The 16,154-nt window shown below is 32.7% G+C and overlaps 1 protein-coding gene across 3 annotated transcripts in view; it reads left to right on the top strand.

Moving 5' to 3' along the window:
* Positions 1-16,154, top strand: part of CLGN (calmegin) — an 80,233-nt gene that overhangs the window by 46,494 nt on the left and 17,585 nt on the right. For all 3 annotated transcript variants that reach the window (XM_037830707.1, XM_037830705.1, XM_037830706.1), the window contains exon 8: positions 1,426-1,615. In XM_037830707.1, the coding sequence (XP_037686635.1) occupies positions 1,426-1,615 (190 nt within the window). The remainder of the gene's footprint in view (positions 1-1,425; positions 1,616-16,154) is intronic.

Below are 16,154 nucleotides of genomic sequence, written 5' to 3'. Positions count from 1 at the left end.
GAAAGAGGAAAGATACATTTATTTTGTCATTACAAAGAATAAGGAAGTCCTTTGTGGAATTTTTGGCTGGGAACTTTTACAGGGCTAGAATTTACTTTGAAACAAACATGTTGATAAGTGTGAGATTGAATATTTTAACCATACTTGAGATATTTTACACTACCTATATGAGTCAGTGATTTTTAAGTACCAATGAGCCTTATTTTAGATGATCTCTAGGAAATGACATTCATCACTTCCTTTGATAGATTTAAATGTCCTAAAGACAAATGGTTCTTCCTTTTTAAAAACTGTTTAAATTGTTTTTAAAATGTATTCTTTCTTAATTTACACTCTTGCTTTACATTACCTTCTAGTAGTTCACATTACACCTCTACATCCACGAAGCTGTCATGATTCCTATGTAGTTGTGAAAGGATTAACCCTGGTAATAAGTTTTAATTGTCAGGTTTAAATTCAGCTCATTTTAAGGAGTGATTGATCAGAAGTGATAGAGATGAGGGAATAAATTTGACACCACTAATTAAATATTAATAAATGGTGATGGCAAAGAGCGCATTTCAGAACAAGGCATAATTTGTTGTCAGGGGTTTTATTAAGAGTAGACCTTCACTATGAAATTATGGATACATTATAAATAATTTTCTAATAAAGTGCATAGGGTTTAAACAGCATGTGGAAAGAAGGCTGAAGAGAAAGCATAACAAAACACAATACCTGATTATGAACTGGATCTTTTTTTAAATATATTATGTGAATAATTGTCAAAATTTAAATGGGTTATGAGAATTAAATGGTATTAATGTATTAATGTTAATGTCCTGATTTGAGGCCTGGATTGGAGTTATGAAGTGGAATATCCCTGTTTATAGAAAATATATACTAAAATATTCAGGGGTGATGTGCATAAAGTAGGTAATTTACTCTCAAGTGGTTCAGGAAAAAAAAAAGTCTTTATACCATACTTGCAAATTTTCTGTAAGTTTGACATTGTTTAAATATATCTTATATATGTGTATATATAAATTTAAACGATGTCAAACTTATAAAAAAGTTGCAAGTACAGTGTGTATGCACACATAAATACACACATAATGCTGTAGTAGATTGGGTTGTATTCTGCAACTTTTAAAAGAATGTAGATGACTGACTGGTGGTGTGAGTCCCAAACTATTGGGTAATTTTTATTTAAGAAGTAATGTGGCATTTTATTGTAAAGCATACAGTTTAAAAGAAAATAATATCTTTGATTTTAGAAAGAAATATATTTAGTGATTTTCACATATTTCAAATTAATACACCAGTTATTCCTCTACTTCTGGTTGGAAGAAAATTTTACTCATGAAGTTTGGGTTAGTTTTATTATCTTTATCTTTAAAATGTCTTTCAAGGTGCTATGTATAATATATTTAAATTGGTCTTTAGTGATGAATCCAGATGACACATTCGAGTTGTTAATTGATCAAATAGTTGTAAACAAAGGAAGCCTTCTAGAAGATGTGGTTCCTCCTATCAATCCTCCCAAAGAAATTGAAGATCCCAATGACAAGAAACCTGATGATTGGGATGAAAGAGCCAAAATCCCTGACCCTTCTGCCGTCAAACCAGAAGACTGGTAAGCAAAGAATTCAGTAGCAAAGCATTGTTTTGTATATTTAAGGAATAAAACATAACATATAAGTCAAGTTTGCAACCAGCGAAACTTATTTTAAACATTAGAACTATTTAATTTTTCCTATAGTTGGTGAAATGCTTTTCCAAAGTGGATTTTGTGTTTCCCTACCTTTTCATCTTCACTCTTTTAATTTTCATTTCAATTATATTTTTAAATTTGTTGCCTTTTTCAGTATATAAGCATTTTTTGTGTGTGCTTTCAAACCCATGGGGGGGAAATTTTCATGAATCTAAAACACTGACACTTTAATTTCAATTTTAATTCCTGTTTTGATCCTTATCACTATGTGGGTGCCTATTTTATATAGTTGCGGTCTTTTTTCAGTTACTGTTTCTTGTCCTTAAAATAGGCCATACCATCAACAAACCAGTTCCCTTAACCGTTTTTCACTAGCTGACTGTTTGTATTTCTATTCTACAGGATTATAAATATTTTCCTTAAAAGGAAGGTTATGTACTGTTCATTCAAGGAATTTTATAGCTCTGGTTACCTAAGTGTCCAAGAAAAAATGAACAGCTATTTCTTGGTAGCCATTTTTAGAGATGATATTTCCCTAGAATCCCAACATTGTATTCCTGTATCTTTCTATCTTAATAGGCTTTTAATCCTTTTATTATTTCTAATTTTCATTAATTCAATTTTTCTTTCTTTTAAATGTTTGAGAGAATCAGTGCTTTATCAGTTTTGTTTATATTTCTACAAAGCATCAACTTTCTTTAAAACATTTCTGTTGTGCCCTCATTTTAAATTAAATTTTGTTTATATCCTCAGCCTCAATGATTTTTCTTTTCCTGCTTTTCCTCTCCCTATATATGTGTATATATATATTTAAACAATGTCAAACTTATAAAAAAGTTGCAAGTGCAGTGTATATACACACATAAATACACATATAATACTGTAGGAGATTGGGTTGTATTCTGCAACTATTAAAAGAATGTAGATGACTGGTGGTGTGAGTCCCAAACTATTGGGTAATTTTTATTTAAGAAATAATGTGGCATTTTATTGTAAAGCATACAGTTTAAAAGAAAATAATATCTTTGATTTTAGAAATACATTTAGTGATTTTCATATATTTCAATTTAATACATCAGTTATTCCTCTACTTTTGGTTTGAAGAAAATTTTACCCATGAAGTTTGGGTTAGCTGTATTATCTTTATTTATCTTTAAAATGTCTCTCAAGGTGCTATGTATAATATATTTAAATTGGTCTTTAATGATGAATCCAGATGACACATTTACATATTTCCTTCCTATGTAACTTATTTGTGTGTTTGATATGAGATAGGAAACTTTTTTTTTGGCATATGGATGGCCAGTTGCTAAATTACTAAACCCCAATTATTGAGTGGTCTGTTCTGGTAGGGCAAGTGCCCCTTCCTTATCTTTTTAGATTTTTCTTGTTTTCAGACTTTCAGTAATTCTTTTTTTGTTCTTATTAACTCATACAAATTATTTTTTTCATTTTTTTTTCAAATAAGCTATTCTGGTAGTTCTTTTTCTCCCTTTACTCTGGTATTTTTTTTTTTAAAGTTTTTTAGTGGCTGAGTGATTGAATAATTTTCCCTCCCTTCTTCCCTCCTTTCCTGTCTTTCCCTCCTTATTATATTTATTTAGTAGGTGGGGAGTTTAAAAATAACAGAAACATATTCCCACCACATGCAGAATTAATCAGTGTTATTATATTGTCATATTTACTTAGGAATATTTTTAGTAAAAGAAATAAAGCATTATAGATAAAATATAAGACCCTTTCTTCCTTTATCCTCTCCCTATAACTCTTTTCCCATAACTTCTTTCCCCAAAGGCAGCCATTAACATAAATTTAGTATGTCTCCTTCATATTTATGTTTTCACATTTTATGTTTCCATAAATAATGTATATATATATATATCTTTTTAAATTTATATGAATAATATAGTGTACAAATTCTGAAACTTTTTTTTATATTGTTGCATATAGATTTAATGTATTTATAATTGCAGGATAGTAAATATTGTGTGGATATAGCAAAATTATCCATTCTTTTATTATACACATTTAGATTATTTCCAATATTTCACTGTTATGGCCAATGCTTGAATATCTTCATTTATATATATATGTATGGAAGAATTTCTCTAGGTCTGTATCTAGAACTGTAATTGCTGGTTCATAGGATATGCACATATTCAGCTATGTAAGATATTGCCAAATTGCTCTCCAAAATTACTGTAATTTCCAATTTTACACTTGCAGTATTGTTGAGGTTAAAATTGTTTGCCAGTCTATTGATGGTGCATTGATGCCTCATTTTTAAAATTTTCATTTTCCTTATTGTAATTTTAAGCACTTTTGGTATGATCATTAGTCATTTAGGTTTCTTCTATGAATTCTAGTTCCTTTTATGAACCTATTTTCTATTGGAGATTTTGTCCTTTTAATTTATAAATTTATAAACTTTTAAAAGTAAATTCTGGGGAGTAATGATTTATGTTACAAATATCTTCTTCCAATGTATTGCTTCTTTTCTCATTGTGGCATTTTTCATTGAACAGTAGTTTTTCATTTTAATGTAGTGAGATTCATCATCCTTTTTATTTGGTGGTTTATGTTTTATTTAAGAAATCCTTTCTATGCAATAGCATAATAATGCATTTCTGTATTTTCTTATAAAAGTGTTTCTGTTTTGATTTTTACACATTTTCTTCCTATGTAACTTATTTTTGTGTTTGATATGAGATAGGAAACTTTTTTTTTTTTTTTTTTTTTTTGGATATGGATGGCAAGTTACTAAATTACTAAACACCAGTTATTAAGTGGTCTGTTCTGGTAGGGCAAGTTCCCCTTCCTTATCTTTTTTTCCTTCCTCTGGAATTATTAGGCTTGATTATCCTAGAACATCCTAATGAGATTTTGAATGGATCTGTTTTAAATTTTTGATTATGCAGAGAATGGTATCTTTATGAGAATCTTTCCATCTTTGAAAATGATACACTTATACCTGCTGTACAATCTCTGATTTCTAAGTTTGGATACCACAGTTTTGGATAATGAGTTTGGTTAGAGAGACTGAATCAGCTATATCTGTTTGCTTCCTGGGTTTTATTTTAGTAATTCCATTTTTTTCTTCTTTGTTGCTATTTAGCTTTTCATCTTTGGTTTTTGTTTTAGTGGATGCTGTAGGAGTTACAGTTTGCATCTTTATCTTATTTCAGTCTGCTCTCAAATAGTATTATGTAGTTCACGTCTAACTTAATCTAACAGTATCTTATGTTTTTTTCCTTCCATCCTTTGTGCTATTATCATACATTTTACTTCTACATATACTGCAAATGCCACAACATATTATTTTTCTTCAGCCAGGAATATTTTAAAGCAATTTAAAATGAGAAAAAAAAGTCCTTTTATTTACTCACATATTTACTGTTGCTTATATTTTTCTTTTATGTAGATATAAATTTCCGTCTGTTGTCATTTCCCTTCTGCCTGAAAAACTTCCTTTAATGTATTATAGTGCAGATTTGCTATTGTTGAATATTTTCAACCTTATTTGTCTGAAAATTTGCCTTCATTTTTGAAGGATATTTTCACTATCAGATTCTAGGTTGATAGAAATTTTTCAAAATCATTCCCTGTCTTGGGGCCTATACTGTTTCTGATGTGAACTAAATTGTTATTCTCATCTTTGTTCCCTATCATAATAAGTTATTTTTCAGTGTTTGGTTTTAAGATCTGTTTCATTATTACAATTTGATTTTGCTGTGCCTTGCTGTGATTTTCTTTGTGTCTGCCTTTCTTTGGGTTCTTTGATTTTCTTGGAATTCTCAGTTTATAGTTTTTATCAAATTCGAATCACACTTTGCTGTTAATTCTTCAAATAGTTATGTCCCTCCCCTTCTCTTATTTTAGGACCCTACTTACATGCAAGTTAGATAGATTTATATTGCCCTGTAGGTCACTGAGGATCTGTTCATTTTGTTTAACCCCCTTTTCTCTCTGTACTTCTTTTTGTAAAGTGTCTATTCCTATTTCTCTATTCTATCCTTAGTTCACTGTTGTTTTTTCCAGTTTCTAATCTACTATTAGCCTCATTTAGTGAATTATTTTTGGTTTTGTTGTGTGTGTGTGTGTGTGTGTATGTGTGTGTATCTTCTGTTTCTCTCATCATCATGCCCATGGTTTCTTCTACCTTCCTGAAGATATGGAGCATATTTACAGATAGCTGTTTTAATGCCCTGGTCTGCTTATTCCATCACCTCTGTCATTTAAGGGTGTGTTTCTTTTGATCAACTTTGTTTTCTTCTTATGGGTTTTGTTTTCCTACTACTATGTCTGCATCTTGATTTTTTATTGTATGTCAGACATTGTGACTCTTGGGTTGTTGGCTGCTAGATTTTGTTTTATTCCCTAAAATGGTGTTTGATTTTGTTATAGTGTTAGTTAAGTGAGGAATTAATTGTATTCTTTCAAGTCTTGCTTTTAAGCCCTGTTATAACAGGTAGATCCAGAGCAGCATTTAGTTTAGAGCTAATTTATTCCCATTACTAAGAAGATATCTTTGTGAAGAGTCTGCCTAATGCACTGTATATTAACAAATTCTTTTCACTGTGACTGATAAAAATATGAACTGCTCCTGCCTTTTGTGCTTCAGGAATCATTCAGCCTTCAGTTTTCCTGTAGTTCTTTCTCTGGTCTCAAGTGATTTCCTCTTTTGTCTGCTCAGATTAGTTCTGAACAGAGACGCCGGAGGATCCTTCTGTGGCTCTCTGGAGCCCTCTCTCAATCTGTGCAACTCTCCTGATACTGTGTCCCACATATTCTAGCTGCCTTGAATTCTCTGCACTCCGATCTCTGTTTCCTCAGCTAAGTAAAGAGTTACTGCTTGGAAACTGCTTCCAAAAAGTAAACTGAGGCAAAGTAGGACTTCCCTTTTTAGCCTCCTCTCTGTGAGCATAGTCCTGCATTGCCTGTTGCCCAGAGTCTGAGGACTGTTGTTTCATTTAGTTTGTCTGGTTTTCTAGTTGGTTAAGGTGGAAGAATAAATTTATTCTTTGCTACTCCATCTTGGTCAGAAGAGGGAAACCTAGTCCCCTGTTTTAATATGCATTCCTTTAATTAATACTGAAGGGGAATAATTTTTATTTGTTCGTAGTCTGTTTGTATTTCTTTTATAAATTACTTTTTCATACCATTTGTTTTTATTTCTATTGGGTTTCGTCCTTTTAGTTTTGATGTATCAAAATATTTTAAAATATGTATAAAATAGATTTTGTGTTTGTATATAAAATTAAGATTAATCCATTTTTGGTCATAGACGGTACAAATACTTTTCAAGTTAGATATTTGTCTTAACTTTATATACAGTGTGTTTTGTTTTCTTTTATCATACATAGATTTCCATTTTTATGTTGTTAAATTTGTTGCTCTTTTCCTATTTGTTCCTAACTTTGGTTTCATTCTTAGAAAATACTTCTCTGTCTTCATCTGTAATTTCTTTTAATAGATTTGATATTCTTTCTATATTTAATTTTACTGAAATACAGATTATTCTGGTTTTTAGTACCATAGGAGATTAAACTTTTTCTAAATGCTTAACCACTTAACAAAGTAGTAGTCGATGAATAATCCATCTTTTCCTGTCTTTTTATAAAATGATACCTTTACCGTCATCTAATTCCTTATGTATGAAAGTCTGTTTCTGGTTTCTTTTGTTTTCTTTTGATCTGTCTATTCGTATATGGGTAACACACTTTGAAAAGCCAATTTGTAGCTGGCTTTGTAATTCATGTCAGTATCATATACTGCAAATCCCTTGTATCAAATACTTTTTTAAAAGTTGTGTAACATAATATCTGTTACTTATAAAATAATACATAACTCAGCTATGTGTTCCAAAGCATGATGATAAGTGAACACATAAAATCAACCACCCAACTTAAGAACCTCATTTGATCCATAGATAACTACCTTACATCTATCTGTGTGCTTCTCCTTTATTCTCTTCCCATATCTCACCTCCACAGGCAACCATTATACTGAATTTTACACCTATTATTCATTCCTTGACCTTTAAAGCTAGTTTTATTACATATATATATGTAAACAATACTATATATTGCTGAGTTTTGTTTAACAATGGTTTTTTGGTTGTAGGTGTTTGTAGCTGGGTTTGTTTATTATCTCTTTAAAATTCATTCTTTTGTTGATGTATAGCTGTAGTGAATTCATTTTTATTGCTGTGTAGTGTTTCAGTGTGTAAATATAACACTATCCGTTCTCCTTTGGATGGATATTTGCCTAGATTTTTGCTGTTAGGAGCACCACTGCTATGAACATTCTTACATGTCTTCTGGTGTATGTGTATGTACCTAGGAATTGAATTACAGGTGTTCACATTTACAAGTTAATGCCAAATTGTTTTCCAAATCATTTGTATCAGTTTTTAACTTTTACCAGTAGGGTATATGAGTTCCCATTGATGATCCACATTCTCCTGAATTTTGGGGCATTGTCAAGACAAATTTTTGCCAGTCCATGGGTTTAAATTGTCTTTCATTAACGTATGATTTTCATTTCTATGTTTAATAATGAGTTTGAGTATATTTGCATGCATTTATTTGCAGTTGATATTTCCTTTTCTGTGAAATCTTCAGTCATGTTTTTTTCCCTTTTGTTGTTACGCTGTTTGTTTTTTCCTCATTGATTTCTAGGAGCTTGTTATACTTCTGTATACTACTCTTTTGGTTATGTGTTGCAAATAACTTGCCCAATTTATGCCTTATATTTTTATTTTTTTGTGGCATCTTGTGATGAGCAGATGTTCTTAATCTTGATATAAAAAATTTAGTAATATATCTTTTATGATTAGCACTTTTTATATCTTGTTTAATAAACTCTTCCCAAATCTGAGGTTTGCCTAGATGTTTCTCAAAAAATTTTCAAGTTTTGCTCTTTCCATTTAAGTTTTTAATCCATTTAGAATTGATTACTGTTTATGGTTTGAGGAAGGGATTTGATTTCATTTGTTTCCGTTCAGACATCTAATTTTTCTAGTCGCATTTATTGAATAGTCACTTCATTTTCTAGTGACTTATAGTTTCATCTTGGTCTTGTATCAAGTTGATAATGTATCATGGATCTCTGTCTGAACTTCCAATTGGATCATTGGTCAGTTTTCTTGTCCCTGGGCCAATACCATATTCTTAGTAACTACAGTTTTTAAAAAATAATATTTCTATGTAATAGTTTAGAAATTTTCTGGGTGCTTTTAAGTTGGTTTTCATCCATATAAATCTTAAACTTTTGTCATATATCTTGTAAGTCTTGCCAGAATTTCAGTAGCAATTTCATTTAATCCGTAGATCAATTTGAGGGAATTTGACATCTTTAAGATAGTGAATTATCCTGTTTGGAAGCTTATGTCTCCATTTATTTATGTTGTCTTTAATGTCTTCCAAAAAAATTTTTATAATTTTCTCCAGAGATAACATGCACATTTTAGATTTATACCTAGGTATCTTATAATTTTGGCTGCTTTTGTAAGTGGTGTCTTTCCAAAAAATTGTTGCCATGGTTTAGAGTTGCTTTTTGTATATGGACTTTATAAATATTCAGCCACCTTGCTAAACTCACCTATTATTTCTTATGTCTATCAATTATTTCATGTTTTCTATGTCTAGAGTTATCACTTGGGAATGACATTTTTGTTCCTTTCCAATCCTTAAAAGTTTTATTAGTTTTTCTTTTCTTGCTCTGCTGGATAAGACTTGCTATAAGTGTTGAACAAAAATGGTGAAATTATGATTTTAAATTTTAAAGAAAATTCTTCTAATCTTTCAACATTAAGAATGATTTTGCTATAGATTTTAATTAGATTAAGAAAGTTATTTACTATTTCTTGTTGTCTGAGAGGTTTTTTTTTAAATCACAAATGGGTCTTGAATTTTATCAAATACTTTTTCTGTATCCATTAAGATCAAATGTTTTTTCTTCTTTTTAATATATATGTGAATGATGTTAAACTGCGCTTGCATTCCAATGATGAATCTTAGCTTATTGATTCATTTGCTTTTTTATATTCTGGCAACTTGATTTTAACGTATTTATTTAAGATTTTTAGAATGATGCTGTCAAAAAAATAGTTGTACCAAGGCTATAAGGGGCATCTTAGGATGAGTTGATGTGTGTTCCTTTATTTTCTATGAATCCCTGGAAGTTTAAATAAGATAGAACTCACCTGAAGACCTTCTGGGCTAGACTTCTCTTTATGAAAAATCTTCTAACTGCTGATGTAATTTCTTGAATGGTGGTAAATTCATTTTCTGTTTCTTCTTGAATCATATTTAATAAATTATTGTCTTAGTTTGCCAGGGCTGCTGGAAAAAATGTACCACAGACTAGTTGGCTTAAACGACAGAAATGTATTGTCCTCTCACTCAGAAGGGCAAGAAGTCTGAAATCAAGGTGTGGGCAGTGCCACTCTTCCTCCTCAAAAGGAGAGTTCTTTTTGTGTCTCCCCTGGCTTCTGCTGGGCAGCCAGCAGTCCATGGTGGTCCTTAGCTTGTGATGGCATAACTCAGTCTCTGCCTCCATCACACAGCGCTCTCTGCACTGGCTGTGTCCAAATTTCCTTTCCTTCTAAGGATTCCAGTCATATGGGATTAGAGCCCACTCTAATCCAGACACATCTTTTGGGGGACACAATTCAATCCATGACAATTATATTTTTCCTAGGAATTTTCCATTTGTCCTAGGTTTTGAAATTTATTGGTATGTTGTTTTTCATATTATTGTTTTATCTTATTAATCTATACTTTATCCAAAATTACTTATCTTTTTTGTTTCTGTTGTTTATTCGAAAGAACCAATTTTTGACTTTGGTTCCTTCTATTTTATCTTTGTTCTCTATTTCCTCTCTGTATTAGTTTCTCTATATTATCTATGGGTGTATTCTGTTTTTTGTCTAACTTCTTAAGTGAAAGGCTTATTACCTTAATTTTGACCCTTTTCTAATACAGGCTTTTAAAAACACACGTTTCTTTTCAAGAATGATTTTTTGCTGGATTTCACAAATTCTGATCTCTATATATAGTATTTTTAATATCATTTGGTTATGAGTTTTTACATTTTTATTACAATTTCTTCTTTGACATTTAATTTAGAAATATTTTAATATTTTCATTTTTGAAAACATGATGTGTTTTTATGTCTTTTATTTATTGTCTAATAACCTAATTGCTTTGTGGTCATGGACATTATCCTGTTTTATGACTGTTTCTTGAGATGTCTTGCTTTATGTGCTGGTTCATAATCTGTTTTTGTGTTTTCCGTGTGCTTGTAAAGTGAACAATTTGTATTTGCTAATTGTTGCATGCATGAAACTATATACATATATATAATACATTCATTTATAAAAGTTTATGTTCTTTATATATCCAAAAGTTTTACTAATTTATTGCTTGCTTGACTTACCAAAAATTGATAAAGGTGTGTTGAAATCTTCCAGAATTTATGTTGTTTACCAACAATTGGGTCATTTACAGTTTGAGAGTATTATGATTATTATGATTAGGATTCAGACTACTGTGATTAAAGCTGCTATGAACATATGAACATTCTGGTACAAGTCTTTTTGGTTGACATATGTTTTCCTTTCTCTTTGAGAAATACCTAGCAGGTGAGTTGCTCATTGTTATCTAAAATGAGCCAAAGGCGGTCTCTCTTATAGTGTCTTGTGTGTTGTTTACTTCTCCACAGCATCCTGAGTCTGTTAGAAAAATCCCCTAGTGTCAAACACAAATTCTTACACATCCAACTGTTTTAAAAATAGCCCAGATAATCAATTTTTACCTATATAGAGTAAACCTGCTTTGCATAACCTTGGAAACTCACCCAATTTTATCCACATCTGGTCACTGTTGATTAGATCAGACCCTGCATTTAAAGGCCCCAAACTGCTTCAATCCCTCATGGAGGCGCCCTGCGGGTGCGATTTACAACATCTGGATGTGTAATCCACCCCCCACCCCCTCTTCCTTTCTCCTTTCCCCAGGAGTGGGGAGTTTCCCCCTGCCTTGCTTCCCACTCTGATGGCTCCCTTGAACTGCTGAACTCTGGAACGTTTCCTGTGCAGGACTTGCCCTCGCATATAAACCTCTCCATGCAGTAGCTCCCAATATTTAGCTTGTGTGTTATTGCCATCTAGCCATCAAGTATTTTTTGTTGTTTTTTTGTGTTTTTTTGTAAATTTGGAAGTCCTTCAATTCGAGTGCTCTATGCTTGGTCATAGGGTAAATATTTAACTTTATTAGAAACTGCCATCTCTTTTCCAAAGTGGTTTTGTCATTTTACATTATCACAGCAATGTATAAATTTTCCAATTGCTCTGCATCCTCACTAACATTTGGTTATTGTCAGCTTTGTTGATTTCAGTAATTCTAGTGGGTATCCCATGGTGATTAAAATTTGCAATTCCTTGATGATGAATGATGTTGAGCATCTTGTCATGTTCTTATGGACTGTTTGTTATATATCCTTTCAAGAAGTGTATGATTAATTCTTTTACACTTAATTTTAATTTGGGTGCCTATTGGGTTAAATGGACCCCTCCAAAAGGTATGTCTGCCTCTTAATCCGGAACCTGTGAATGTGACCTTATTTGGAAAAAGGGTCTTTGCAGATGTAATTAGTTAAAGATATTGAGGTGAGATTATCCTGGATTATTCTGGTCCATCCTCAGTCCAGTGACAAGTGTCTTTGTAAGAGACAGAAGAGATGAAGAAGAGGAGAAGGCCGTGTGAAGACAGAAGCAGAGACTGGAGAGATGTGGTCACCTTCATTTTGGCCTTCTCTCCTCCACGACTGTGAAAGAATAAAATTCTGTTGTTATAAGCCACTAAGTTTGTACTAATTTGTTACCTAGGAAACTAATTCAGGATTTTTTTAAAAAATTGTTGATTTATATCAATTCTTTATATATTCTGGATATGAGTACTTTGTCAGATATGTGTCTGTGGCTTCCATTCTGTGGCTTGCAGATTCATTTTCCTAATGGCACCTTTGGATGAAAGGAAATTAATTTTGACATAGTTAAATTTATAAGGCTTTTATTTTATGATTATTGCGTTATGTATTGTATCTAAGAAATCTTTGCCTACTCCAAGTTCATGAGGATATTCTCTTGTGTTTCCTTCTGGAAATGCATGGTTCTAATTTTTATTTATAGCTCTGTGATCCATCTTGAATGTAATAAATAAGGGAATAAGTAAATCCCCTACTGATTTCTAATTGTTCCAGTAACTATTATTAAAAAGATTTTTCTTTTCCCATTGAATTGACTTTGTGCCTTGATCACACACACAAAAATGTATGAGTCTGTATCTGGAAACTTTATTCTGTTCAATTGATCTGTTTGAGGAATTTTATGTTCCCCAAGCCTGTTATATGAATATATAGATTTTTCATAGTCTGTCAGTTTTTGCTTTCCATAGTTTTAGACAAATCTATTAGGTGTCCTCAGAAAATTTGCTGCTTCTCTTATTAGCTGATTACCTTTTTTAGATGAAGTTTATTTTGTTTTATTTCTAATATTTCCAAACTAGCTTTCTTTTGATAAGTATTTCCTGTATATATCTTTTTTCAGTCTTTTATTTTTATCCTTTTTGTATAATTAGGTTTTAGGTATGTATCTTATAAATACCATATAGCTAGATTTTAAAATCTAATCTATGAATCTCTTTCAATGGTAATTTATGAAACTTTTTAAACAGGTGAATTTAATATAATTATGTATTATCTGACTTATTAGAACTTTAGTTTTCTACCGTTTTATTATTTCTATTTACCATACTTTTCTCTGTGTTTTCCAGCCTTTGACTGGGTCACATTTTCTTTATTTTTTTTCCTTCTGTTTCCTTGAAAGTAATGTATTTTCAATGAATGATTTCACTTAAAATTTTAGCATGCATGATTGATTTGACCCAGAATTAAAATAATCATTACTTTTTTTTTAATCTTCATTTTATTGAGATATATTCACATACCACACAGTCATATAAAACAAATCGTACATTCGATTGTTCACAGTACCATTACATAGTTGTACATTCATCACCTAAATCAATCCCTGACACCTTCATTAGCACACACACAAAAATAACAAGAATAATAATTAAAGTGAAAAAGAGCAATTAAAGTAAAAAAGAACACTGGGAACCTTTGTTCTGTTTGTTTGTTTGTTTCCTTCCCCTATTTTTCTACTCATCCATCCATAAACTAGACAAAGTGGAGTGTGGTCCTTATGGCTTTCCCAAGCCCATTGTCACCCCTCATAAGCTACATTTTTATACAATTGTCTTCGAGATTCATGGGTTCATGGGTTTGATAGTTTCAGGTATCCACCACCAGCTACCCCAATTCATTAGAACCTAAAAAGGGTTGTCTAAAGTGTGTGTAAGAGTGCCCACCAGAGTGACCTCTCGGCTCGTTTTGGAATCTCTCTGCCACTGAAGCTTATTTCATTTCCTTTCACATTCCCCTTTTGGTCAAGAAGATGTTCTCCGTCCCACGATGCCAGGTCTACATTCCTCCCTGGGAGTCATATTCCACGTTGCCAGGGAGATTCATTCCCCTGGGTGTCTGATCCCACATAGCGGGGAGGGCAGTGATTTCACCTTTCAAGTCAGCTTAGCTAGAGAGAGAGGGCCACATCTGAGCAACAAAGAGGCATTTGGGAGGAGGCTCTTAGGCACAATTATAGGGAGGCATAGCCTCTCCTTTGCAGCAACCGTCTTCCCAAGGGAAAAACCTGTGGTAGAGGGCTCAACCCATCAAACCACCAGTCCCCTATGTCTGTGGTCATGTTAGCAACCATCGAGATGGGGTAGGCCAATACCCCTGCATTCTCCACAGGCTCCTCAAGGGGGCACTACATCTTTTTTTCCTTGTTTTTCTTTTTTTTTTTTTAACTTTCCTTTCTTTTTTTTTTTTTTTTTATAATAATTTTATTGAGATATATTCACATACCACGCAGTCATACAAAACAAATCGTACTTTCGATTGTTTACAGTACCATTACATAGTTGTACATTCATCACCTAAATCAATCCCTGACACCTTCATTAGCACACACACAAAAATAACAAGAATAATAATTAGAGTGAAAAAGAGCAATTGAAGTAAAAAAGAACACTGGGTACCTTTATCTGTTTGTTTCCTTCCCCTATTTTTCTACTCATCCATCCATAAACTAGACAAAGTGGAGTGTGGTCCTTATGGCTTTCCCAAACCCATTGACACCCCTCATAAGCTACATTTTTATACAACTGTCTTCGAGATTCATGGGTTCTGGGTTGTAGTTTGATAGTTTCAGGTATCCACCACCAGCTACCCCAATTCTTTAGAACCTAAAAAGGGTTGTCTAAAGTGTGCGTAAGAGTGCCCACCAGAGTGACCTCTCGGCTCGTTTTGGAATCTCTCTGCCACTGAAGCTTATTTCATTTCCTTTCACATCCCCCTTTTGGTCAAGAAGATGTTCTCCGTCCCACAATGCCGGGTCTACATTCCTCCCCGGGAGTCATATTCCACGTTGCCAGGGAGATTCACTTCCCTGGGTGTCTGATCCCACGTAGGGGGGAGGGCAGTGATTTCACCTTTCAAGTTGGCTTAGCCAGAGAGAGAGGGCCACATCTGAGCAACAAAGAGGCATTCAGGAGGAGACTCTTAGGCACAAATCTAGGGAGGCCTAGCCTCTCCTTTGCAGCAACCGTCTTCCCAAGGGTAAAACTTATGGTAGAGGGCTCAACCCATCAAACCACCAGTCCCCTATGTCTGTGGTCATGTTAGCAACCATGGAGGTGGGGTAAGCGAATACCCCTGCATTCTCCACAGGCTCCTCACGGGGGCACTACATCATTTTTTTTTCCTTGTTTTTCTTTCTTTCTTTTTTTTTTTTTTTAACTTTCCCTTCTTTTTTAAATCAACTGTATGAAAAAAAAAGTTAAAAAGAAAACAAACATACAATAAAAGAACATTTCAAAGAGACCATAACAAGGGAGTAAGAAAAAGACGACTAACCTAAGATAACTGCTTAACTTCCACCATGTTCCTACTTTACCCCAAGAAAGTTACATAATATAGCAACCTTTCTGTGAACTTGTTCCTACTATATCCATCAGAAATTAACAGACCATAGTCATTCCTGGGCATCCCCAGAACGTTAAATAGCTTATCTGTTCTTCTTGGATTATTGTTCCCCCTTCCTTAATTGCTCTCTATTGCTAGTTCCCCTACATTCTACATTATAAACCATTTGTTTTACATTTTTCAAAGTTCACATTAGTGGTAACATATAATATTTCTGTTTTTGTGCCTGGCTTATTTCGCTCAGCATTATGTCTTCAAGGTTCATCCATGTTGTCATATGTTTCACGAGATCGTTCCTTCTTACTGCCACATAGTATTCCATTGTGTGTATATACCACATTTTCTTTAT

The sequence above is a fragment of the Choloepus didactylus genome, chromosome 3 (assembly GCF_015220235.1).
Source record: "Choloepus didactylus isolate mChoDid1 chromosome 3, mChoDid1.pri, whole genome shotgun sequence".
Classification (NCBI taxonomy): Eukaryota; Metazoa; Chordata; class Mammalia; order Pilosa; family Megalonychidae; genus Choloepus; species Choloepus didactylus.
This window is presented reverse-complemented; position numbering and strand designations above follow the sequence as displayed.